The 24,117-nt window shown below is 46.7% G+C and overlaps 1 protein-coding gene across 1 annotated transcript in view; it reads right to left on the bottom strand.

The window, feature by feature from the left end:
* Window positions 1-24,117, bottom strand: part of POU2F3 (POU class 2 homeobox 3) — an 80,123-nt gene that overhangs the window by 40,319 nt on the left and 15,687 nt on the right. The window contains exon 3 of the mRNA XM_007196682.2: window positions 10,470-10,504. Within this exon, the coding sequence (XP_007196744.1) occupies window positions 10,470-10,504 (35 nt within the window). The remainder of the gene's footprint in view (window positions 1-10,469; window positions 10,505-24,117) is intronic.

Genomic DNA, 24,117 nt, shown 5'->3' with positions numbered 1-24,117 from the left:
CAAAGGAGGACAAATTTCCACCTCTCCAAATGCAAAGACACTCATTGTTTCCTTCCCACCCAAACTTGCGGTAGGTGGGGGAAGCTCAGATGGAGAGATCGTGGATCTCAGAAAAAAATTTCCTTTCTGATAACATCGAAACACGAGTTTAGATGCAGCCCATCTAAACTGGTGCAAGCCCAGTGCAGCAGCCATCCAGGGAGAGAAGGGGAAGAGAAAATTATGGGTTCTCACTCATCAGAAATAATAGCAGCTAATGTTTATTGGTCGATTACTGTATGTCAGAGCCTATTCTAAGTTACGTATCTTAACTATAATTAAGGCTTACAGCATGACTGTTCTCACTTTTGGATGAGGGCTGTGAGACACGGAGAGGTTGACCAACACAGACAATCGGCTCAGCTACTACGTGGGACCACCTCCTCCAAGACGAGCAGGGCCATGGAGTGGGAGAACCACTGAGTCTGGAGTCTGGCCAGCCTGGCTTTAAATTCCCCACTTATGGATGGAGTGATTGTGGGAAAATTCCTTAACCTCTCAGAGTCTCAGTTTTCTCATCTATAGAGTTGGAATGATCCCAATGACCTCACAGTGTTGCTCTAAGTAATAAATGGAACAGTAAATATGAAGCGTTTGGCGCTCAGCGCCTACACACAGGCAGGATCCAATAACTATTTCTATTGTTATATTATCTTGACTACAATGGGGAAATCACTTTGGAGAAAGGAATCATTTCTTCTCACCAATGATCTCCTGCCTGAAAATTCTGTTCTGCATCTACCTTGTTACTCAATAAGCCCAGCTTATTCCCTGTTGAAGCTGCACTGGTTTACATATCCCTTGTTCTGACATTTTAAGGAACTTTTCAGACCTGTCTCCTTCATTGGATAGCAAGTAAGTTCTCTGAGGGCAGGTCTGTGTGTATTATTTGGGGGTGCCTCTTCCCAGTGCTGGGGAGCCTCCATTTTCCACTGCCTTGTCTTTCTGTGTGGAAGGATCACAGCTAGAGGAACATCTCGCCCTCTGCCTCCTGGTAGAAGTGACCTATGTCTCTGGTGAGTCTAGGTCAGCTGTCCTCCCTGGGGATGACAGCAAACCTGAAGGTCGTTCTCTGAAATCTATGCGGTGGTTTTTCTGTCTTAATAATTAAGAGGCTCTATTTGCATTTACCAGGCAGGGGACAGGCATTCTAGACATCCTGCAACGCAGAAGACAGTACCAGACAAGAAACTCTTATTCGTGTCCTGTACAACTCACATCCGACTTTCAAACGCCCCACTGGACACTCGTGTCAGTAAAAAGCCTGCCTGTATCACATGAGCCTAGAGCCCAATTCCAGTTTTTATGCAGGCACAACGTATCTTTTGCACACTTCTGATACGCACTGACTTTTTCCGGGATGCCATTTTCTGTATAAATTGAGGAAAGATTATATTTTATTTTGTTTGGAAGTTTACCAAGAGTTGTTTAACATTTTGGAAAATCATGGCTTTTCAGCTGCCAGTAGAGCATACCAATATCAGTCTGTACTTGTGTCTGTCACACTCATATAGGTGCGAGCATCCTACTATCTCATCAAACCTTCCAGAGGAATGTGCCCAAGCATTTACTTGCTGAAATACATATTATATCATTTTAATTTTTTTCATTCTCCTTTGAATCCTTATTCAAATTAGAGTATCTTACCGATTTTTATGTATGTTTTCTATAAATTTCATTCTAGGATATTAAAGGGGCTTTATAGCATCCTTGTTACAAGGAACATTGGGTCTGATAAGGCTGAGAACACAGGTTTAGAAGGAAGTGGGTGTGTGCGGCTTGGCACCTTCTGAGACCTGCCTGTTGTCTAGGAGGGTACTTTAAGGTCTGTTCTCCACCAGCTCTACCTGTGCCAGGTGGATGTATTTAATTCTGCAGCAAGGCCTTTGATAGTCCGTTATGGCTACACATCAAAGCCATGTCCCCCAACAAGTTAAGTGAATATAAGTTCTGGCCTGTCGTTCAAGTGCAGCCTTTTCGAATAAATTGTACATTTTTTAAAGGGTATCTCCTAAAAGCAGTATTTTATTGTTCTCCTCTTCTCTTGTTTGACAAAGATATAAGAGCTATGTTTTGACGTCCACTATACATTTTTTGTCCATCTAGGCTTTCTGGTAGAATTATCCACTATCTTTGTCATTACTTTGTCTTTATAATTTTATTGTTAAATGATTTTTATAGCAATGTTTCCTAGGGTAGCCGTGTCACTTTCTTTTTGGCGATAAAAACACTCTAAAAACAAACAAACAAAAAAACCAACCCTGTCCCCCCTGCAGCTCTATCTGTCAGGCTCCTCTATCTATTCTTTTCAGCTGCTTTGGTACCTTGGAGGGGGAAAGAAGAAGGATGATATACATCAATACCCTAAAACCCAACCCTACTGCTCAGGGTTGAGCAAAATGTGGCTTGCTGGCTCCTCTTCTCTTAGTCTGCCCATCCACCCTCAATAATCTTACCTCAACCCGGAAGTACAGGACCAGAAGCTGGATCTTACAGCAGAGGGAAACAAGCCTCAGAGGTCAAGAGTTTCACCATCTTTAATTCTCATCCTCCAAGGTCTTTCACAGCGAGGTCTCAGAGTCTCCCTCCAGCTTATTGGGCCAACTACCCCTGGCTCTACACACCTGCCTGGCTTTCTTAGACTCACTGAACCAGCCCCATCAGCATTATTACAGCGCAGGGGCCCTCCCTCCCCTCCGCAGCCTCTGCTACATTTTCTTCCCACCAGCTGGGAGCTCCCGTGGGCAGGGACCACGTCCTACTCCCCTCTGACCCCTCACAGCTAGACACAGGTTTGTGGAACTAAATGGTCCAATGTGGTCAATTAATTCCCTCCCTTGTCCTCTGGTGCTCAGCTGCTGTGGGTGCCGGCCCTCCTGGGGCTGCTCCCTGGGTGCCTGGGGGAGGGGCTCACTATGTCTTCACTGCAGACCTTCACTTGAGAGTCTGGTCCTGCCTCCCCTGTGTGTCCATCATGGGCCTCGCCGGAGAAGCCGCTCCATCATTCAGAATCCTCAGAGACCTTTCCTTAGGCTGAATTTTGTTGATTTTAGAGATGATGTCCCATTGAGCTGATTAAACACTACAATCGACGCATGCCGGGAGCAGCCAGAATCCATGGGATTGACATATATACACTAATATGTATAAAATAGATAACTAATAAGAACTTGCGTATAAAAAATAAATAAAATAAAATTCAAAAATTCAAAAAAAAAAAAAAAAGAATCCGTGGTAGCTCACAGTCAAGAAAATGGCGAAGGAAAATCCCATTTGATTCAAAACCAAACGCACTATGGGAGCGCAGTGGGGCCACTGCTCTGGACTAGCGGGGCGGGTTCCCGAGAGAGAGGCACTGGAGGGCTGAATGCTGCAGCCGCAGGTGAGCCGAGAATGCTGCCAGGCCTGGGGCTGAGATAGCATCCCAGGCCACTGGCTCTCAGCTTTGTGGGTAGGAAGCTCAGGGACAAAGACACCTGCCAACTTGCTTCAGACTCTCTTCTGGCCTCAGAGAACTTTTGTGAAGTCTTCTAGCAAGACTTAGCTTTCAACAGCATAGATGGAGACGTCGCTCTGATGGGTCTGGTGGACACCCACAGCCCTGGATGACGAGGGACCCAGAAGTCACCAGCACAGAGCAGGGCAAGGCTCCCCAGGTGTGCATCTGTCATTGTGGACTCTCCAAACCCCTTTAAGCCAATGATACTTCCTAATGTTCTTCTGAAGTTAGCTGTTGGTTGAAAGAATAGGAAATGGGGACTTTCCTGGTGGTGCAGTCATTAAGAGTCCGCCTGCCGACGCAGGGGACATGGGTTTGAGTCCTGGTCTGGGAAGATCCCACATGCCGCGGAGCAACTAAGCCTGTGCGCCACAACTACTGAGCCTGCGCTCTAGAGCCTGTGAGCCACAACTACTGAGCCCGCATGCCACAACTACTGAAGCCCGTGTGCCTACAGCCCGTGCTCCACGGCAAGAGAAGCTACCGCAATGAGAAGCCTGCGCACCGCAACGAAGAGTAACTCCTGCTCGCTGCAACTAGAGAAAGCCCGTGCGCAGCAACGAAGACCCAACGCAGCCAAAAAAAAAAGAGCAGGAAATGGAAGTGGAGAAACTCTGTGACCAGGAGGCTGTCCTCAGGCTCCTGACTTCACCCACAGGGCATTCAGCCTTCCCTCCCTCCCTCCCTCCCAGAAGAGCCCTTCTCTTCTTCCAGGCTAAACCCTCCACCCATGTTCTCCCTTTTCTGTCTCCTCTACGGCATCTCCTATCTCTCCCCAGGCCCACAACCCACCAAAGTCTCCCTCATCCCCAAAACCTTCCCTTCACACTGTCTCCATTTTCAGCCAACATCTGCATCCCTTTATCATCCCACTCCTTGTAAGAGAATTCTGCAGTCCTCATCTCCATCATTTCCTAACTTCTCCTTACCCCTCGACGACAGCAATCGGGCTTCTGCTCTCACCACGGACGCTAGAGACGTTACGATGAGGCCACCAGTGTTCACCTCGTTGCCAAACCGTGGCCCCTTCCAGGCTGGGGCTCTACAATATCTCTGCGTGCTGTGATGCTGTCTGCTATCCCCACCTTCATACGAAAGTCTCTCCTTTGTGGGTGTGGTTCTCCTCCCATCCCTTTAACCATTCCTTCTTGGTCTCATCTATGGGTGCCCGTTCCTCAGCCTGCCCCTTCCATGTTCCTTCTCTCCAGCTCTGCCCTGGGTTCTCATCCCAGTCTGTGCACCCTCCCTAGGTGACCTCACTCCCTCCCATCACTTTGGTTAACACGATTCGATGGTGACTCCTCAGTATGCATCCTGACCTGTCTACTGGGCTCCAGATCCAAATATCTCATCACGTATTGAGCACCTATTGTCCGTTATCTGCCCTTCTTCCTCTTCCCATCATCTGGACTAATCGGCTGGACCTCCCGTTCTCTTGATCTCCGGTTCTAGTCCCACTAATGCTCAGTATCTCAAGCTAGAAACCTAAGAATCCTGCCGGGCCCTTCCCCTTCCTTAGCTGTCCATATCCAAACTGTTGCCAAAATCCTCCTGATTTTATACCCAAAATCTCTCTCAAATCTGAGTCTCTCCATGCTTTACTGACACAGGAATAATAAGAGCAAATACCTATACAGTTTATATGTTCTAGACATTGTCTAAGAGGTATACACACACACACACTAACAACAGCCCTGTGAGATAGGTACCATTATTCTCCCCACCTGTAAGATGAGGAGACTGAGGAACACAGAAGTTGAAGAACTTGCCCAAGGTCACACCGCCAGGTAGTGCCAAGCCCAGGAGTCAAACCCAGGTTGTCTGGCTCTAAGTCTGTGTGCTTAATCCCTCTCCTTGGCATTGCCCACTCCTCCTACCACAATGGCATCCCATCAGGCCTCTCTTGTATCAGTGCGTCATTCATCCTTCCTTCCCTCCTCACCCACACCCCCTTCTAAGGCTCTTCCATTAAATGAAACTAGTTATGCTTGAAAATGCCCACAGGATAAAATCTAAGCTTCTTGGGAATTCCCTGGCGGTCCAGTGGTTAGGGCTCTGCGCTTTCCCTGCCGAGGGCCCAGGTTCAATCCCTGATCGGGGAACTGAGATGCCACAAGCCATGCAGCGCAGCCAAAATACACAAATAAATAAATAAACTTCTTTGCTGGGTATTCAAAGGTCTACATAATCTGGCCCAGCCTCATCTTCCACCATCACATCCCATGTTGACCTTCTCACAGTTCCCTTTTACATAGTGAGGCTTCACCCTTACTGTCTCCTATGCCTGGAATATTCTTGCCGCCCCTCTCTGCCAGTCAATCAAACCCCCTTCTCTTCCCTTGTCACCCGCTTCAACACCATCTCTTTGGTGACATCCTTGGGCAGTATCTCAGAGTTCAGTACTCTTATGTCTCTTACAGAATTCACTGCAGAGTTCATTGCCATTTATCTTCTTACAAATGACACCCTCTATCCAGCTCTTAGGAATGACTAAATATTCAAAGAATGAACGTTTGGCCCCTGATCCAGCCTGCTGGGTCCTCCTGTCTCTGTCCCTTGAATTTCAAAAGATTCTTTTCGCTGGATCACACAAGATCATAAAGGCTGGAAAGATTCCATGTGACATATTTCTCCTCACTCTCTACAGCTCAGGGTGAAGAAATGGACACTCTCTTCCCCATTTCTCTTCAAAGAAAAACATGAAAGGAAAGTGGAAGCAAAACCAAACAGAATATGGCATGAGAAAATTGATGGGACCATAACATACAGACTGCAGGGGCCTTAGCAATCATCTCAAGCAAATGTCTTCCTTTTATTCATGAGGACACTAAGGCCCAGAAAGGAGAAGAGGATTGTGTAGGGTGGAAACAGCACTGGCACCCAGGACCTCTGATTCCATGTCCAGGGATCTGGCCTTGTTCTGTGGCCTCCCAACTCTGTCTTAATCTTTCCTGGGGACTGAGGGGTGGCCCTGTTTCTGGGTCTCTGGGTCAGCTCACAATTATCTCCCAAACAGGCTCAGGCTGCTTTCCTGGGACCAGGAAGTTAAGAGGCTCAGCAGGAAACTTCATGATGAGGCAGCGTCCTTCGCTCATGCAACCTTAGGACGGCACTGCGCCCAGACCCTGGCTGCAATTCCCAACTGCACCAACTGGCTTGGGGCCTTCCAATGAGAGCTTCACCAAGGGCAGCGACTCATCCTTTGCTCTCCTGCGTCTGCCACCCCGTCTCTGTATCAGACACAGAGGCTGCTCCTACACAGCACTCCTTCTTCCCCTCCCCACTCCCTGCACCTCCCACTTCCTCCCAGTTAGTCATGGTGAGGTCCCACTCAGCCGCTGTCTCCCAGGCCTCTCTCGAAGGATGATGTGTATGTTCAGGAAGAGGGGAGTTGAGAGACTGCAGAGGAGGATGCTGCAAGGCATCATGGGAAAAATGAGCTCTGGAGTCAAAGAGATGTGGGTTCAAGTCCTGGCTCTGCCAGCTGACCAATCTGCATGACCTTCAGCAGATTACTTAATCTCTCAAATCCTTTGCCAAATCAGGTGGGGCTGCCTGGGAGGCAATTTCCTTATCTGTATAAGGGGGATAGTAACACTTGGTATACAGTGAGAATCAAATGAGATAAAGTGCCAAAAGCACTTTGCCCAGTGCCTCCGGGTCGCCAACGTCGGTTTACTTCCCTTGTTATGAAGCACGAGGGTATCACTGTCAGTGCAAGGGCCTGAGAAATCCTGGTGCCCACCTGCAGGCCCGCAAGTGAACTGGTGAGAATGTGAGGGTGCGGGCCTTGGTATCTGAGGCATCCGAGAGACAGTGAGAGGGAGTGAGGAGGGCCTTAGGGAGGGCGTGGACATGTGTGCTTGTGCACAGAGAAGAGCTCCAGTCTAAGTGTGTAAATGAGCGTGACCAGCTGAGCCTCTCTTCCTCCAAAATTCCAACCTCTTTAAAGAAAAGATCTTTCTGTGTCTGTTCTTGTCAGTAATGAGAAATCCAAAAACCCTTCCCAGGGGAGGGTGGAACTGCCCCCTTCCCATGAGGCTCATCGAAGGGAAGCGAACGCTAGTGAGGCCCTCCCCTGACAGAAGCCAGGAAACTTTCTCCCAACTGGTGGGGAAACCATACCCCAAAGGATGTTCAAAGGGTCGGGGCCTCTCTGTAAGCTGCTGGGGCCAGAGGGGCTGTCCCTAGCCTTGTCCTAAGCACAAGGGTTTCCCAAGCTCTAGAAAGATCACACAGGCAGCCAAACCCACCGGGCCTGTGGAGCGGGCCACCTGTGGGCTGGGCTGGTACCACCACATCTTGGTGTGGGATGGGCTCCTCCACGTGCATCTCGTCCAAGGGACCACGAGAGGTGGACCCTGCGCTGGGACCCTCGGAAAGCACAGGCAACAGGCCACATCCCAACCTGCCGAGGGCTCCTTCAGGTTCACTGAATCCTCGGGAATGTCCTCCATCCTCCTGCCCTGGAAACAAACCTGGCCAAACTATCCCTCAGATGAGAATCTGTCTCATCTTTAAAGACCTTGAGAGAGAAGCTGATTCTACAGCCTCCCTCCCTTGGTAGCTCTTCCAGTGTTTGGTAAGCCACACTGGCTGCAAGTCCTTCCTTGTAGCTCACCTAGATGTGTCTTTAACCGAAGCCTACCTCTGTCTTAGGTCTTGAGGGCAGAGTGAGACTAGCTGGCCTCCATGTGTTAGCAAACTTCCCCAATGAACACAATTGCAGAAGTTGCCTAAGAGGTTTTGGGTTAGGACTGCAGATTGTTCCTCTCCAACTGTGAAGGATGTACCCAGAGTTAAAAGCCTTTCAGGAAATGTTAGTAAGGACTTCAAATCACTCTACAGATAAAGGAGGAGAAGAACTTATGTCTGAGTTTGACCTCCACCCCTGACTTCCTTCTAAACTTGGACTCTGGATATGAGTGGGAAGGACCCCTAGTGAGTATCAAATGTATCCCCAAATTGGGGTTGTCTTTCCTTCCCCCTGGCTGTCTCCTTCTCTAGCCCACTCTTCTCTGCTTAACAAACTCTACTGACTCTTCAGAGCTAGAATCAAATATCACCTCCTCCATGAAGTCTGCCCTGAGCTACCGGGAAGAATGAAGTATTCTCATTTCTGTTTGACACCATGCTTTTTACACGCCTCCAATAAAGCATGAATGAGATTGTATTATAATTATCCACTCAAGAGTTTCTCTCTCCCCTCCCCTCTCCCTCTCCCTCTATCTCTATCTCCCCCACTCCTCAATCTAGACTGTGAGCTCCTCCAGGGAAGAGACCATGTCTTAATTTTCTTTGTATTCCCACATCTGGCACAGTACATGTTCCCTCCCCCACCCCAAATTTATGAAATAAATTAATTCTTCAGCTGAGAAAACTCATACTAAAAATATTAAGTGACTTGACCAAACTTATACAGCTAGCTGGTGGCCAAAACAGGACCCAAACCCAGGTTTTCTGACTTTGTTTCTAATTCTCATGTCTCTGCCTCACTCTAGGGCCCCGTGTTGCTTCCTGCTTGTCTCCAATTTAGACTTTGTCCCCCCAATGAACCCTCCCACCATCTGCCTCTGACATCACACCTTGTCTTCGCCCTCAGCCCCCAATCTTCCCATCAGCCTCTAACTTCAGTGGGAAGGTCCTCTCTTCATTCACCCTCCTCTTTACACATCCAGATCTATCCATCCTTCAATCCATCCAACACCACCTTCTCCTGCCTGAAACCCTCCCCGACTAACTTGAACTCCACCCAGCTTGTTCCTTTAAAGGCGCCCAACTTGTATCTCCATTGTCCCACTGAGCTGGGTTACACCCTCCTTCCTGAACTCTTTTTGTCCTGGCTCCCCTGTTTTGTCCTCTATCTTCTTCTTTTAAATCAGGAGTTCCTTTGGCTATTTACAGTAGCCAGGACTCGGAAGCAACCTAAATGTCCATCGACAGATGAATGGATAAAGATGTGGCACACATATGCAATGGAATATTACTCAGCCATAAAAAGAAACGAAATTGAGTTATTTGTAGTGAGGTGGATGGACCTAGAGTCTGTCATACAGAGTGAAGTAAGTCAGAAAGACAAAAACAAATACCGTATGCTAACACATATATATGGAATCTAAAAAAAAAAAAAAAATGGTCATGAAGAACCTAGGGGCAAGATGGGAATAAAGACGCAGACCTACTAGAAAATGGACTTGAGGACACGGGGAGGGGGAAGGGTAAGCTGGGACAAAGTGAGAGAGTGGCATGGACATATATACACTACGAAATGTAAAATAGATAGCTAGTGGGAAGCAGTCGCATAGCACAGGGAGATCAGCTCAGTGCTTTGTGACCAGCTAGAAGGGTGGGATAGGGAGGGTGGGAGAGAGGGAGACGCAAGAGGGAAGAGATATGGGGACATATGTATATGTATAACTGATTCGCTTTGTTGTAAAGCAGAAACTGACACACCATTGTAAAGCAATTAAACTCCAATAAAAATGTTAGAAATCAATCAATCAATCAATCAATCAGGAGTTCCCTGAGGAGCCCAACCCTCCATCTTTCGTACTTCCACAAATTCCTCTACACATAGTCAGGCCATGCAAACAGACTTGCCCAAGAGGCAACTCAAGCTGAGCTTTGATGGGAAAAGAGTTGTGGTCTTAGATTCCAGACCACATTCAGCCTGCAGATAATCCTAAATAGGGCTGCGCTGTCAGTACTCTTTTGAGGACATAATGAAGAGGTGACCCCAACGTTGGATTGTGGATTGGGGGAGGGGTTGGATGCAAAAGCCCTTGAAAGACCCCTTTCAATTCTGAGAGCTATGAGTCTATGAATAAACACCCTCAAACTTCCCTTAATCTTCTTTGTGTCCCCACACCTGACATAGTATGAATGACCCCCAAAATTTATAGAATAAAGGTTTTCTTCTGAACGTCCTTACCTGCCTGTTGAAATCTAAGCCGTTTCGATCATTTCCTGGAAGAAATTAAAAAAAAAAAAGAAAACATTAATAGCTAGCAGGATTGGAAGGACTGAAAGTTAGTGGAAAATAGGATGTTGGGATGGGCTTATCTTTATTTTGAAAAAGAACAAAATGCCTGCCCTGTGACCAGAATCTTCTTGCTTATCCTGTTTCCTGGAAAAGTCTTTGGAAAATCTCCTTCAGGAAGGTAGGTAACCAGGGAAAGGGGAGACTGACTTGTCCAAGGTCACATAGTCTAACTGAGATTAGAACTTGCCACACCAGATTGCTTCTGCCAAATGCCCTCAGACAGAAGCTGTGATACATGCTGTAATGGAAAAGCAAGGAATGACCAGCCACAAATCCTAAAGGAATTGCCCGAAGGCAAGAAGGCCTCCCACTATCCCAGCCCTCCAGCACTGATGACACCTAAATCATGTCAGGTAGATGAGTGTCACCCCTGTTTCCACCCCCCCAACTTTCATTCTTGGTTTTATTCATCTTTTTCCCTTTATAATAAATGTTGGGTTGATAAAGTAAATGTGTGCTTAATAGAGAAAACTTTTTGGTACAGAAAAAGTATAAAGTAGCAGAAAAATCAATCTGTAGAGAGGCAGCTGCAATTAATATTTTTGTATATTTTATGGTCTTTTTTATGCTTGTTTTTCCTCATTGATATATATCACTCTGTATAGATTTTTTACCCTGCTTTTTCCAGTGAGCGTCATAATCTTTCTCCTACACTATTAAGGAACGTCATAAATCTTTCTCCTATGTTTGCAAAGATCATTTTTAATGGATACATAATATTCCATTTATGGAGATACCAAAATCTACTTAAACATATACCTGTTATTAAGGAAATTGCTTCCATTCTTTGCTATAATTAAATTTCCTATTCATATAGCTCTTCAGGGCAGGAGCTGCCAAACAATCTTCCTTTGTGCCCCATGGATTATTGGCTCTATAATGGCAAGAAAATGATATTAAATACCACCCAGAGCCTAGCACTAGGCTTAGTACATAATAGGAACTCAAATTATATTGGTTGAATGAATGAATAAATGAACATGTGAATGAATTCAGAACTTTCAATCAGAAAATTCTTCTGCTTTCCATCGGTTCTTCAATAGCTTTGGAATGAAGTCCACATTTCTTAGTATAACATATAATTCCCTGTATGACCTGGTTTCTGCCTACCTTCCCTGCTTTGTCTGCTGCCTCTCATGATCTCACCTCCCTCCCTCCCAGGTACCCTGTGCTCCAGACTCATGGAAAGCTCGCTCATGTCCAAACGCGCCACACCTCTCCCGTTTCCACGCCTCTGTGCACTGTTCCCTTCCACAAAGTTGGTCCCCCTTCTCTCTGGTCCTTCAGGCTTCTCTACCAGCCGCATGGCACATGTCATGTAACTCTTTATTTGTCTGCATGCTTCTCTCTCCCTCTAGTCTATGAATTCCTTGAAAACTAGGAGGATGACATTCATTTTTCTCCTCAGTGGCCACCACAGTTCCTAACATGGGTCAGAGGCTCAAGAAACACCTTGATAGATGAATGAATGGGGTCCAGGAGAATCCTCTGGAGCTTTAACCTAAGCCCCCTTCCTTCTGCTCTGTTCTAAACAACGGGTAAGTGAAGCCCTTGCCTGTATGATTGGTTGTGAAGCATCTCCGAGAGCAGCTGGGCCAGCAAGATGACAGCAGAGGTTGAGGGCTACAGGATTCTGAGAAAGAGGAAATTAGTGAGACGGGAAGTCACCTTTGAATAGCAGCCTGATTTTGAGACTAACGAAGACTAAATAGATAATCTGTGAGGGGAGTTAAGATGGGAAGGGCCCACAGACTGAAAATAGTGTGTGTGTGTGTGTGTGTGTGTGTGTGTGTGTGTGTGTGTGTGTGTGTGTGTAGAGGGTAGACTTAAAGATAAAATTGCTTTTATATTAAAAATTATTTCATGACATTGTATAGGTGGCCTAGTAAGGAGTGATTTTAAAATTTGACCATAGAGCAAATTCATTCATTCCACAAGTATTTGCTAAATACACTGTCTATACCAGACACTGTTCTAGGCACTGGAAATATAATGCTGGAAAAGATAGACAGAAGTCCTTGACCACACGGAGCTTCTTTTCTAGTTGAGGAGACATAAAAGGAATAAGAAAACAAATATATAATTTCATTTAGAGAGAGTTACTATGGAGAGCAATAATACATGGTCAGGGGAAGAGTGTGTCAGAGGCTGTCCATAAGCAGGGTGGTCTGGGGAAGATCATTCCAGATGGAGGGAGCGGGACCTGAGTGAGGCAAGAACAGGCTTGCCTGCTGAGGAACAGTGATGAGGCCAGCCAGGCTGGAGAGATGTGGATGGGTGTGACCAGGGGAAAGATGACATGGATCTGGCAGGTGGGTCGTGCTGAAGACTTCAGCTTTCATGCCAAGGACGTTGGGAAGTGATCAGAGGGTTTTTTTTTTTTTTTTTCCACACACACACACTGTATTTTATTTTTACAAGAGATAGATAGACTGACACCAAGCATTGTACATGGATGACCACAACAAAAGCAACAATGATTGCAATTACCAAACATGAAACACACTTATACTATGTCATAACATTGACATTCAGTCTAGTAATCCTCCACTGTAACAGATCAGAGGGTTTTGAGCAGAGGAGTGACATGCTTTGACTTAAGTGTTTACACCTGCGGTGATCAGCTGTAGGGATGAGCAAGGAGGAAGGGAGAACAGCCAGGAGGCTATTGCAGTGGGTCAGGTGAGAGGGGGCAGTGTGCAGGATAAAGGGCAGCCGTGCAGGTAGGGAGAAGGACCTGGATTTTGAATTGATAGCTGACAGGGCCAGCTGATGGCTGGAAGGAGTGGTGCAAGGGAAGGAGAGGAAGGATGATTCCTAGGGTTGGGCTTTCTCCATGGAGTGAGTGGTGGAGTCATTCCCCAAGATGGGGGTGACTCGGGGAGCAGCTGGCTGGTGGTATAAATTCAAAAGCTATGTTCTGGGACGTGTTAACTTTGAGATGCCAATTAAAGATCCCAGGAGAGACAGGGAAAGGAGTTTGGACTCAGGATACGTGTCAGGTCAGAAGTACAGGGTGGGTAGTTTTCAGCTTATAGGTGGTATTTAAAGCCATAGAACTTGATGAGTTTACAAAGGAACTGAGTCCAGATGAAGGAGAATAAAAGGGTCAAGGTTGGGAATGATGAGGAGGGGTCAGCAAAGGAGACTGAGAAAGAGTGGGCACTCTAGTAGGAGGAAGACCAGGCAGGTATGGTGTCTGGAAGGCAAGAGAAGGTATAACACCATTACCTCCAGAAGAGGTAATAACATACATGTGAATGAGACCTAGAAAGGGAGAGAAACCTTGAGGGCCAAAACAGTCTGTCTTGGAGAGGTCATCAGGATTGTGAACAATTAAGAAAAGTCTTTACTTTCGATATCTGCGGATGCCGTTAGAGTGTTGTCTGTGAGATCCACAAAATGCAAAAGATGAGCAAACAGCACTCAGAGATTAATTTTAAAACCCACCAGCCAACAAGAGAACAATTTCTCTTGTCCAGGAGTTTCTCCGGGGTCTTTCTCCAGTAGGCCTCTCCCCTTGAGGACGCACCTGCTGCACTTGGAGCCTGAAGATGGAGTCTCCCCTTCTCATCAGACTCTTCCTGGCCTGCGTCAGTATCATTGTCTAATCCTCCTTGAGTCCCAGGCTGACTGAATGGCTGGACTGGAGGGGCCCAGGCCAGCCAGGACCTCCCAGGAGATGGACCCCCTTACTCTGGGACAGCAGAGAGTGGCACTAGCTCAGCACTGGGAGCTGAATAAAGATTTAGTCCCCCAAAGTGACTTCACCTCCGATTCTGATTCCACTGCTAAGCAGGTCAGAGTATTCTCAGGAGACGTGGCTTCCCCCAGCTGGGGAGAAGGAGCTCAGAGCACCTGGGGGCCTAGGTGGAGACACCATGACATAGTCTAATACAGGCGTTAGTTCATTTCTGATGACACTGTTGATTCTCTCTCCAGATCTGGCTGAGGGGAAACGGCCTCAGCCCTCATGTTACTGCTGCTTCTTCCTGCTTCTCTCCCATGTTCCATGGACCTAGTTCCACCTGGCACCTCTCCCCACCCAGCCTACAGGAAAGGCCTGGGAGGTGGTGCCTGGGAACTCTGGGACAAGATCAAGCTCACTGGGATTCTGCTGCTGCCCTAATGCTCTAGGTTGAGAGGTGACCGACAAGCCATTCCCAGGACCCAATTTATTCATTTTTGAAACAGCGAGGAGGGTACCCCTCTTTCCTAGAGAAAGAAAGGGATGCAATCACCATATTGTGGGAAATACTGGTCCACAATCACCAGAAACTTGTTTTCTACCCCTTTAAGCTGTGGTGTGTAGGAGCAGCAGGGCATACTTGAAACAATCCTGGACTTGAAGTCAGAGAATTAGGGTTCAAGTCCTGGCTCCATGGCTCCCAAGCTGTGTGACCTTGGTCAAGGCAGGAAGCTCCAGAGCCTCAGGCATCTTGATGGCAAAATAAGGTCATAGTTTCAATTCCACCCACTTCCCAGGAATACAGTAAAGCTCAACTATATGCTGGGAAGCACTCTCCAGTTGTGGGCTGGGCTGCACACGTCCCGGGCCACTCCTCCATCAGGCTGGGCCTGCTCCTTGGTCAGGGATTTTGCACATGCTGTTCCCTCTGACTAGAATGCCCTCTCTCCCTAGGAAATACACACTCGTCCTCCAAGACCCAACTCAGATGTCACATCCTCCATGAAACTTATCCAAAGCAAAATGAGGGATTTCCTCCTCTGTGTTTCCACCTCTCTTACTTATACCTCTTCCAGCACCTACCACATTTTTAAAAACTCAGTGTTTTGTGTGTCTGTTTCCCTCATGAAATTGGGAGCTCCTAGAGGCCAGGGTTATTACATCTTATTCATTTTTGTACCCCAAGAGCCTAAAACAGTGTTTAACACATAGTAGGAACTGAATGACTATGTGTTTAATTGATCCAAATCACTAAGGAACTGCTACAGAAACGAATCTTCTATTCAGATCTAAGAAATCACAGGTGTCACCACCTGCAGAAACCTGATCATATTCTATTATCCAAGTTCTGGCTTTGAAAGATGGCAGCCACTTGCAGAAAAAAAACAAAGCAGGACAGACACACAGAGGGACCGGAGCATTATTTTTAGCATTGGAAAGATACTGAAGTCTAACCTCAGAGGGGAGCACGTTGCAGTGGTCACACAGCCTCAGAGACCTTGATTTCGGACTAAAGCTTGGATTTTGCAACTCCCATACTCATACAATTTTCCCAATAAATCCACTGCATCCAAAGTCCAACACAGAGAAAACCAAGTATTAGACTGTAATCAACAGTTTAGGCAAATAAGCAGTATTGATGCCGATCAAATCTGGAAGTGATTTAAAGCAGAGCGTGAGATTAATTCAGACAACTGGATGATGAAATCAGGATTAGAAAATATTTTGGTTGATTCTAATAAGAGGCCAAAACCAACAACATAAAATGTAACAGGAATAAATCTAAGCCCTACATTTAGGTTAAAAAAGGTCAATTGTATACATAAAAGATAGAGGAGGTTGAAATTAGAAATGATTAAGGTGGTAAATTTTATGTTTAATGTTTAAATTTAATATTGTATGTTTTTTACCACCAAAAAAAGGAGAAAAAAGTAAAAAGTTTTTTAAAATTAGGGAATTATGTTTTGACAACTACTCTAACCCAGAAAGCTAACTTTCCACCTCATACTGGGTAGGCAACTAAAGCAGTCAAATTGCTCAAAAGTATGCCCTACCTTTAAGCCTATCTGCTACATATGATCTGGCAATCCTACTCTGGGTGTATATCCACAGGAAATGAAAACAGGATATCAAAGAGATAGCCTCACTCCTCTGTTCACTGCAGCATTATTCACTATAGCCAACCTAAGTGTTCACCAATGGATAAATGGATAAAGAAAATGTTATATATATATAACACGTTACATGGCGGAATATTATTCAGCCACGAGAAAGAAGGAAATCCTGCCATTTGCAACAACATGGATTGACCTTGGGGGCATTATGCTAAGTGAAATAAACCAGACTGAGAAAGACAAATACTGCAAGGTATCACTTATATGTGGAATCCAAAAAAAAAAAAAAAAAGAGTCAAACTCAGAGAAACAGAGAATGGAAAAGTGGTTGCCAGATGCTGGAAGGGTTCCGAAATAGGGAGAAGTTGGTAAAAGGGTACAAACTTTCAGCTGTAAGATGAATCAGGTCTGAAGATCTAATGTATAACATGGTGACTATAGTTGACAACACTGTACTGTATAATTAAAATTTGCTAAAAGAGTGGAACTTAAATGTTCTCTCTCACACATACAAAGACAAATATAGAGGTGATGGATGTGTTAATTAACTAGATGGTGGGAATCCTTTCACAATGTATACACGTATCAAATCACATGATGTACATTGTAAAAATCTTACAATTTTATTTACCAGTTACACCTCAATAAAGCTTAAACAAAAGACTGTGCTACAATGTGAAACCTGATAAAGAGTTTTTTCAACAATACCAATAACCAACCTCAAACTAGAGCAATGGAATAACACAGCAGATACATATGGTGATTAAAAATTCAAGTGTGCATAATTTAAGATACTTGACCATCAAAATATCTATACTCTGTATTTTACATTTTCAAAGAGGTTAAATCTCCTAAAGAAATATAATATACCTCTCCTTCCCAAACAAAAACAAAAAAGTGATTCCCATTTCTGTTTATTGGCAGACAGTATCTGGAAATAAGCAAACTGCAGTTCCTTGTGGGGAGGGGAAGAGAGAGGAGGCTGGCGCTAGTGTCTCATGTGAAAAAGAAACCAAAAAAGGGAGAACTTCAGTTGACTGAAGCCAATATTGGCCTGAGTGTGCTGCACAGGTGTGGTGTAGCTGCTTAAAAAGCTAGTGCTATCCTGTGTATTAGCAGGCATGCAGACCGTTGCAGATCTCTGCTGAGAGTATCACATCCAGTTCAGGGCAACATTTTGTAAAGGGACCCTGACGAACTGGGCTGTGCAACATGAGGACCAAGACAGTAAGGGGCTTAGATGTCACACCAAATGAGGAAAGGATATTTAGCCTAGAGAGGAGAACACTTACCCTTAGATGTCTTTTACGTTTTAGAGACACATACTGCCATATTTAGGATTGAAATGTTATAATGTCTATAATTTACAAGAAAATATTCCAGTGATGGGAATGGCAGAGATGTGATGGTTGTTGAGAGTAGGCAATGAGTATATGGGGCTCATCGTTTTAGTGTCTACCTTTGCGTGCGTTTGAAATAAAAAGTTAAAAATAAAATATTTCCCCCCAAAAAGGATGAAACAAATACGGCAAGATGTTAACAACTGTGAAATCCAGGTGATGGGTATATGGCTGTTCATTAAGCTGTTTCTTCTCTTTTCTATGTATCTGAAGTTTTTCAAAATAAAAAATTTTTAAGTAATTCAGTGAGGAAACATTTGAAAGATCTACTTGGCATAGTGCCTGGTGCATAGTAAGTGCTTCAGCAAATGTCAGTGTACTCTTCCTTCCTCCCCAAATATTGGCATGGATGTGAAGCAGGCTTAGTCTGCAGTTCCAAAGACCCAGCTCCACAAAGGTCAGTGCTGGAGGCTCCTGCAAAGCAGGCTTCACCTCAGTATAAGGAAGAATTTTGTAAAACGTGGAATTGTCCAGCAGTGAAACCCACAGTTTCATATCAACAGGGCTCCCCATTGCTAGGAATATTCAGGCAGAGGTTGCTTATTTCAGGGATGTTATAGAAGTGGTATTTGAATTGAGGGGCAATTTGATAATATCAAGAGGGGGATCTCGGGTGATCTCAGGGGACTGAAAATTCCTTCCATCTCTAAAGTCCTAGGATTCAATGCAGCTGATTGAAATGTACCAGGGCTTTTTCTTCCCCTCCCAGAAGCTGGTCACTGTGTAGCATTTGCAGAGGGAGGCAAGGAAGGACCAAAGAACTCTCCCCACCGTTTCCCTCTGTCCTGTTTGTTCTGCCCACAACTAAAAGATATGAACACAGAGGGCAGAGATGGGGCAGAAAGGGCTCACAAAGGAAGCTTCAGAATCCTCTCTTTGGATGTCTTGGGGCAAATGGGTAAGAACTGTGCCAAGCTGGAAGGGACACCAGCTAAGGTCTCTCCAAGCCTCTTTTGGTTCTCATGGTCTCCTGGGAATCTCTGGACCATGAAGCTTCTAGCAAGAAAGCCAGAGCGCAAACACCTTGGAACTATGGCTCACGGGGCTGGGAGGGACCTGAAGAGATCACCAAGGCGAGTGCTCTGCCTTTGGGAAAATGAAGCATTATTATTCACCCCCATTTTACAGTGAGAAAACTGAGTCTCAACAAGGTTAAGTGATAATGTGTACGAAGTAACAGAGCTTTTAAAGTATGGGCACGTGTTGGGAATGATCCTCAGGGGAAGACAAAAACCCATGTCTCCAACCCCAATGTGGTACATCCTTCCCACGCTAGCGTAACGCCACCGCTAACATCTCTAAAACTCAGACAATGTCTGAGGACTCCATCCAAGTTCCAGCTAAATGCCCCAACTCCTGAATCTCCCTGGTCCCACACGGTACCCAGAACTGTTCATCTATACCAAAGAGCTCCAGACAAAGGAAGAGGCCGAGAATACAGTTCGAGGGATTTGGGTTAATTATGAAGACAACATCTCTGTTCACAGAAAATGGGATTTAGTGACCAAAAGAGGGTAAAAGGCACCTTGAATTGGCAGGGAGACCCGGGATTCTGGATAGAATTTCCTGAGGCCAGGATGGCCGTAATACCCAATGGAGTCCCCATGAGAAAGGCCAAGGATCAGTCTGTAGGAGGTGCGCAGGGGTCAAAGGCAACTTCCACCTCTGCCTCTCCTTCCCTGGCATCTGGTGGGCACCAGGTCAGCAGTCCGAGCCACCTGGCAAGGAGCCCCGTCCGACAGTAGACAGGAGGAGCCGGCGCCAGCCCTCTGCTTTCCCACCTCTGAGCCACAGCCTCGCAGGCCCGCTGATTTGCATGCTTTGGCAGCGCTGGGATGTGAGTTTGCCTGGGGAGCAATTCTCTGGGTGAGGGAGGTGGAAGCACAAGAATCCTGTTCCAGCAGGATTTTCACTCCTGCCTGGTAAACATGCAGAGAGCATTCTGCAATGCGGCTGAACCTCTCCCATTTCTGGGCTGCTTCTCTTCTCACCAGCTCCGCTCCCAGGTTAACCCAGCAAGACTTCCACTGTCATTTTATGACCACTTGGCAAAAGTGCTGGCACTTCCTGGGATAGCAATGATTAAAGCAACCAGGACCTTGGAAGCACTGCTGGGCAGGCAGCCGCCAGAGCAAACCCATGAGACTTCCCAGTGAGGTCGTTCAAACCAGTCAAAACACTTTTCCCCAAGACCCCACAGACACCATGCCTACCTTTTTTGTTACTTGAGATCCCTCCAAGGAACTGGGCACTGTTGCCTAATGGTCAGAGTTCTGTACAGAGAACACACCGTAAACTGAGCTTGAGGGTTACTTCAAAGGCTGTTTTATGCTGGACCTTGGGCAAGTTGCTTGATCTCCATAGCCTTCAATTTTCCTTACATGTTAAAACAAAAAATTCTGCCTATATTCCTGCCACCATCTTTGTAGGAGCAAAGAAATGTCCAGGAGGAAACTGAGGCTGGCCCCTGAAGCCACCTGAAGAACAGGACACAGTATGTCCTTGATGGGCTGTGGGAAGAACACTGGCATAGGGGATGGGAGATCTGAGCTTCAGTTCTCCACCAGCTGAGTGTCCCCGGCTGTGGATAGCAGGTGCAAAGATGCAGCGTGTGAGCCATGCCCAGGGCAGACATCACTAATGGACGGCCTCACTTGCCTCCTTTTCCTAAACTCAGTGCATAGTGACCACCACTGATGATCAGAAGCAGCTCTCCTGAAGAAACCCACCTGCTACCCCAGGACAGGATGATCTTACAGGGTCCCTCCACCTCTGACCATCTGTGGCTTTGGGGATTTTCATGATTTAAAGCTTCTTCCTCTCTAGAATGGCAGAGTAAACATGACTGACCTCAGGGCTTCCTTGCAACACGGCCTGTGTGAGCGTTCCAATGAGTTTCTCCACCTGCACAGCCATGAGACTGAACCCCGAAGCCTTCCTCTCCAGGCCCTTACCACAGACGTCAGGAGCGTGGGGCTGAGGACCCACTGCCCACCTTTGCTAAAAGGGAAGCCCAGCCTCCTCCGACTTCCCTTTATCATCTGTCATCATTCTTTGATAAATGAAAGGCTCCTCACCGAGGTCTTCGAATTCTTTAGGAAATAAAATCCCTGTTTCTTCTCAGTCTGAGCTATAGATGGGACTCTCTGGGGCCCCCTGCATTGCCCCTGCACCTCCTGCTGGCCTCACACTGAGGCCCAAAGTGGGCAGCATGATCAGAGGCTATGCTGAAGAGGCCAGGGACTCAGGGCCCTGCCTGGAATGGGGCCAAAGGGCCAGGTTCCCCAGCAAAGTCTCCACTCATAATCCGCTGACCCTAGAAAACAATAAAAATCCAACTTCAAAGGAAAGATTCTGTTAAAGAAACCCGGGGTTCCCATCACTCCTAAACAAGCACAGGTCAGAGAAGCACCTTGGCTGCTATTTTTCTATCAGAACTTTCTTGTGCTCGAGGGGACCACACAGAGACTCCCAGTGCAGCACCCACCACTTACAGGTAGGGAAACTAAGTCCCAGAGAGGATGAGTGATGAACTAAAGGTCACACAGGTAATACATGGCAAAGCAGGAACAAAGCCCGAGTTCCGATGCCCGGACTTGACTCTCCACCCTAGCCCAGGGGTTCCCTAAAGGTCACCTCCAGACCAGCCCTTTCTCTACTCCTTGCCCAGCCCTGAGAGGGGAAGAGATTCAAAGAGCTTTAAGGCTGGTAAGAGACACTTCGCCGCCCCCTTCCCGGGACTGAGTGAAGTGGGGGTGAGAAGGGTGGGTGGGAAGAGCAGGAATAGCTACCGAGAGGGGCGTGCAGCCGGGCGCTGGTCCTCATGTGGGCACACAGACGCCCTTTGTGCAGCTCAGAGGGCCACGTGTGTGGTAAGAAAGCTTAGATGGGAGATGCTATCTCACATTTGTAGAACAACTCTTACTTCTGAGAGCTGCCACAGATACACTCTTGTTTCATTCATGCCTCACAACTTGTTTTACAGATAAGGAAACTGAGGCTGCGTCATGGCGCCTGAGCTGGAGGAGAGGAAGCTGGATCTCAGGGCTCTGGCTGCAGGGCTGGTGCGCTGGCCAACACGCATGGGTCTTGGGGCGTGCACTGGGTTTGTTCCTTTCTGTGCACTGCACTTTCATATCCAGTCCTTATTGGAGTCTCGCCTGCCTGTGAGGTCTACGGGGCCAGGATTCCAGAACTCCTGTTTCACCAGTGCGTACACTGAGGCTCAGAGAGGGCAGGGCTGGTTAATGTCACACAGCCGTCTTCCGCATCCAGACACCGTGCCCTTTCCCTCACCCGGGGTAATGTCGCTTCCTCTCCTTCTGGGGCCTGTGTTCCTAGGGCTGGAGGGACCACTTCTGAGGGAAGGGTGATGGGGAGGGGGGAGACTTTGTCCAACAAAACAACAAAACAAAAGCAAAAAACAGAGGACTGCCTCTAGGGTAGGGAAAGGGCCTTTAAAGAAACAGGGATCTCAACCCATTGCTGTGACCTTGAGAAAGTCATTCCTCTTTTCTGACCCCACTCTCTTTCCCCATAAAATAGGAGAATGGGACTAGATCAGAGAATTTTCAAACATTTTGGCAGGAGAACACTATTTTCAAATAATAGGGATTAATTAATAGTTGACATTCATTGAGCATTTACTATGCACCAAGCTTTGTATTAAACATTTTATACACAGGACAGCATTTAATCCTCACAACCACCCTATGAGTAGGTGCTCTTATTATCCCCATTTTACAGATGAGGAAACTTGAGGCTCAGAGAGGTTAATCAACTTGCCCAAGGTTACTGATTAGTAAATTGCCGAGTAGAAACTCAAGCCCACGTCTGCCCACCAGCCAAGGCTGACCACACCACAGTATATATTGACAGACTATCTCCAAATGAAAACACATATGGAGTCGCCACAGAAACTTGAGGGGGAAAAAATGAGACCTTCAGATTTTTCCAGAACTATAAAGATCATCTAGTCTCCCTGAATCTGTACCATCCCTAAACACTGGGTCCTGGGAGGAGGGGTCTTTCCACCAACTCCCTCCCCTTCTTCTGGTCATTTCCTGATTGCCTGGAGTCAGGTTTGTTTGAGGGTCCTTCACCAAAGCACGCTTCCCACTCCCAAGCGCAGGTGGATAGGACAGTGTGTTGGCCATGAGTGAACGAATTCACAGGTAGGTCTACTCAGGAGACAGCCCATATTCCTAATAGAGGGTCCCTAGATTGGCCACTGGGTCACGCGTGGACACTCTGTCCTTCTGATACTAATACTGGCAAATAGCATTACTGTATGGCAGGCTCTGCTCTAAGTGCCTTACACATGTTGGCTTATTCAATCCTGACAGCAGGGGCTTCCCTGGTGGCGCAGCGGTTAAGAATCCGCCTGCCAATGCAGGGGACATGGGTTCGAGCCCCGGTCCGGGAAGATCCCACATGCCGCGGAGCAACTACGCCCATGAGCCACAACTACTGAGCCCGCGTGCCACAACTACTGAAGCCCGTGTGCCTAGAGCCCGTGCTCCACAACAAGAGAAGCCACCGCAATGAGAAGCCCGCGCACCGCGACGAAGAGTGGCTCCCGCTCGCTGCAACTAGAGAAAACCCGCGCGCAGCAACGAAGACCCAACACAGCCCTAAATAAATAAATAAATAAATAAATACATACATTTATTAAAGAAAAATACAAAAACAAACAAACAAAAAAATAGTTCCTCACTCTCCACAATATTAAAAAAGAAAAACAAACAAAAAAAATCCTCACGGCAACTCTAGGAGCCTATCCCTATTATTACCTCCATTTTACAGTCTAGGAAACCAAGCAGAGACATTAAGTAACCAGCCCAAGGTCATATAACTAGTAAGTAGAAAAGTTGGGATTCTAATACAGACTCTGGCTCCAAAGTCTATGCCTTTAATGCCTCCGCCTTGGTAAGCTGGGGGCAGCAGTGCCCTTCCTAACACATTACAAGAACTGAGAGGTACAGCAACCCCCATCTTTCAAACAATAACCAGTGAGCACAAAGGGTCAGCGTGTGCTCAGGGATCTCAGCAGCTTAGAGCCGGAAGTGATCTTAGAGACTCTCAAGTTCAGACCCTTCGTCCAATGCACGAACTCAGGCCTGAAGACGGGAGAGGTGACTTGCTGACACAGGTTCATGGTAGAGATGAGTCCAGATTCCATCTCTCCTCACATCTCCTCAGCCAAACGAGAAGGTGCAGACTGTTTCTCCAGTTTCACTGGTAGAAAACCTAAGATGTCTAGTCTGTTGTCAGCAGAGGGAGACAGGCCTGAGGCCAGAACCAGAACTCACTCAATGGTCCTTAAGAGCCCAATC

Source organism: Balaenoptera acutorostrata, chromosome 9 (genome assembly GCF_949987535.1).
Source record: "Balaenoptera acutorostrata chromosome 9, mBalAcu1.1, whole genome shotgun sequence".
Classification (NCBI taxonomy): Eukaryota; Metazoa; Chordata; class Mammalia; order Artiodactyla; family Balaenopteridae; genus Balaenoptera; species Balaenoptera acutorostrata.
Note: the sequence above shows the minus strand (reverse complement) of the source record. Positions and strands in the feature narration are given on the sequence as shown.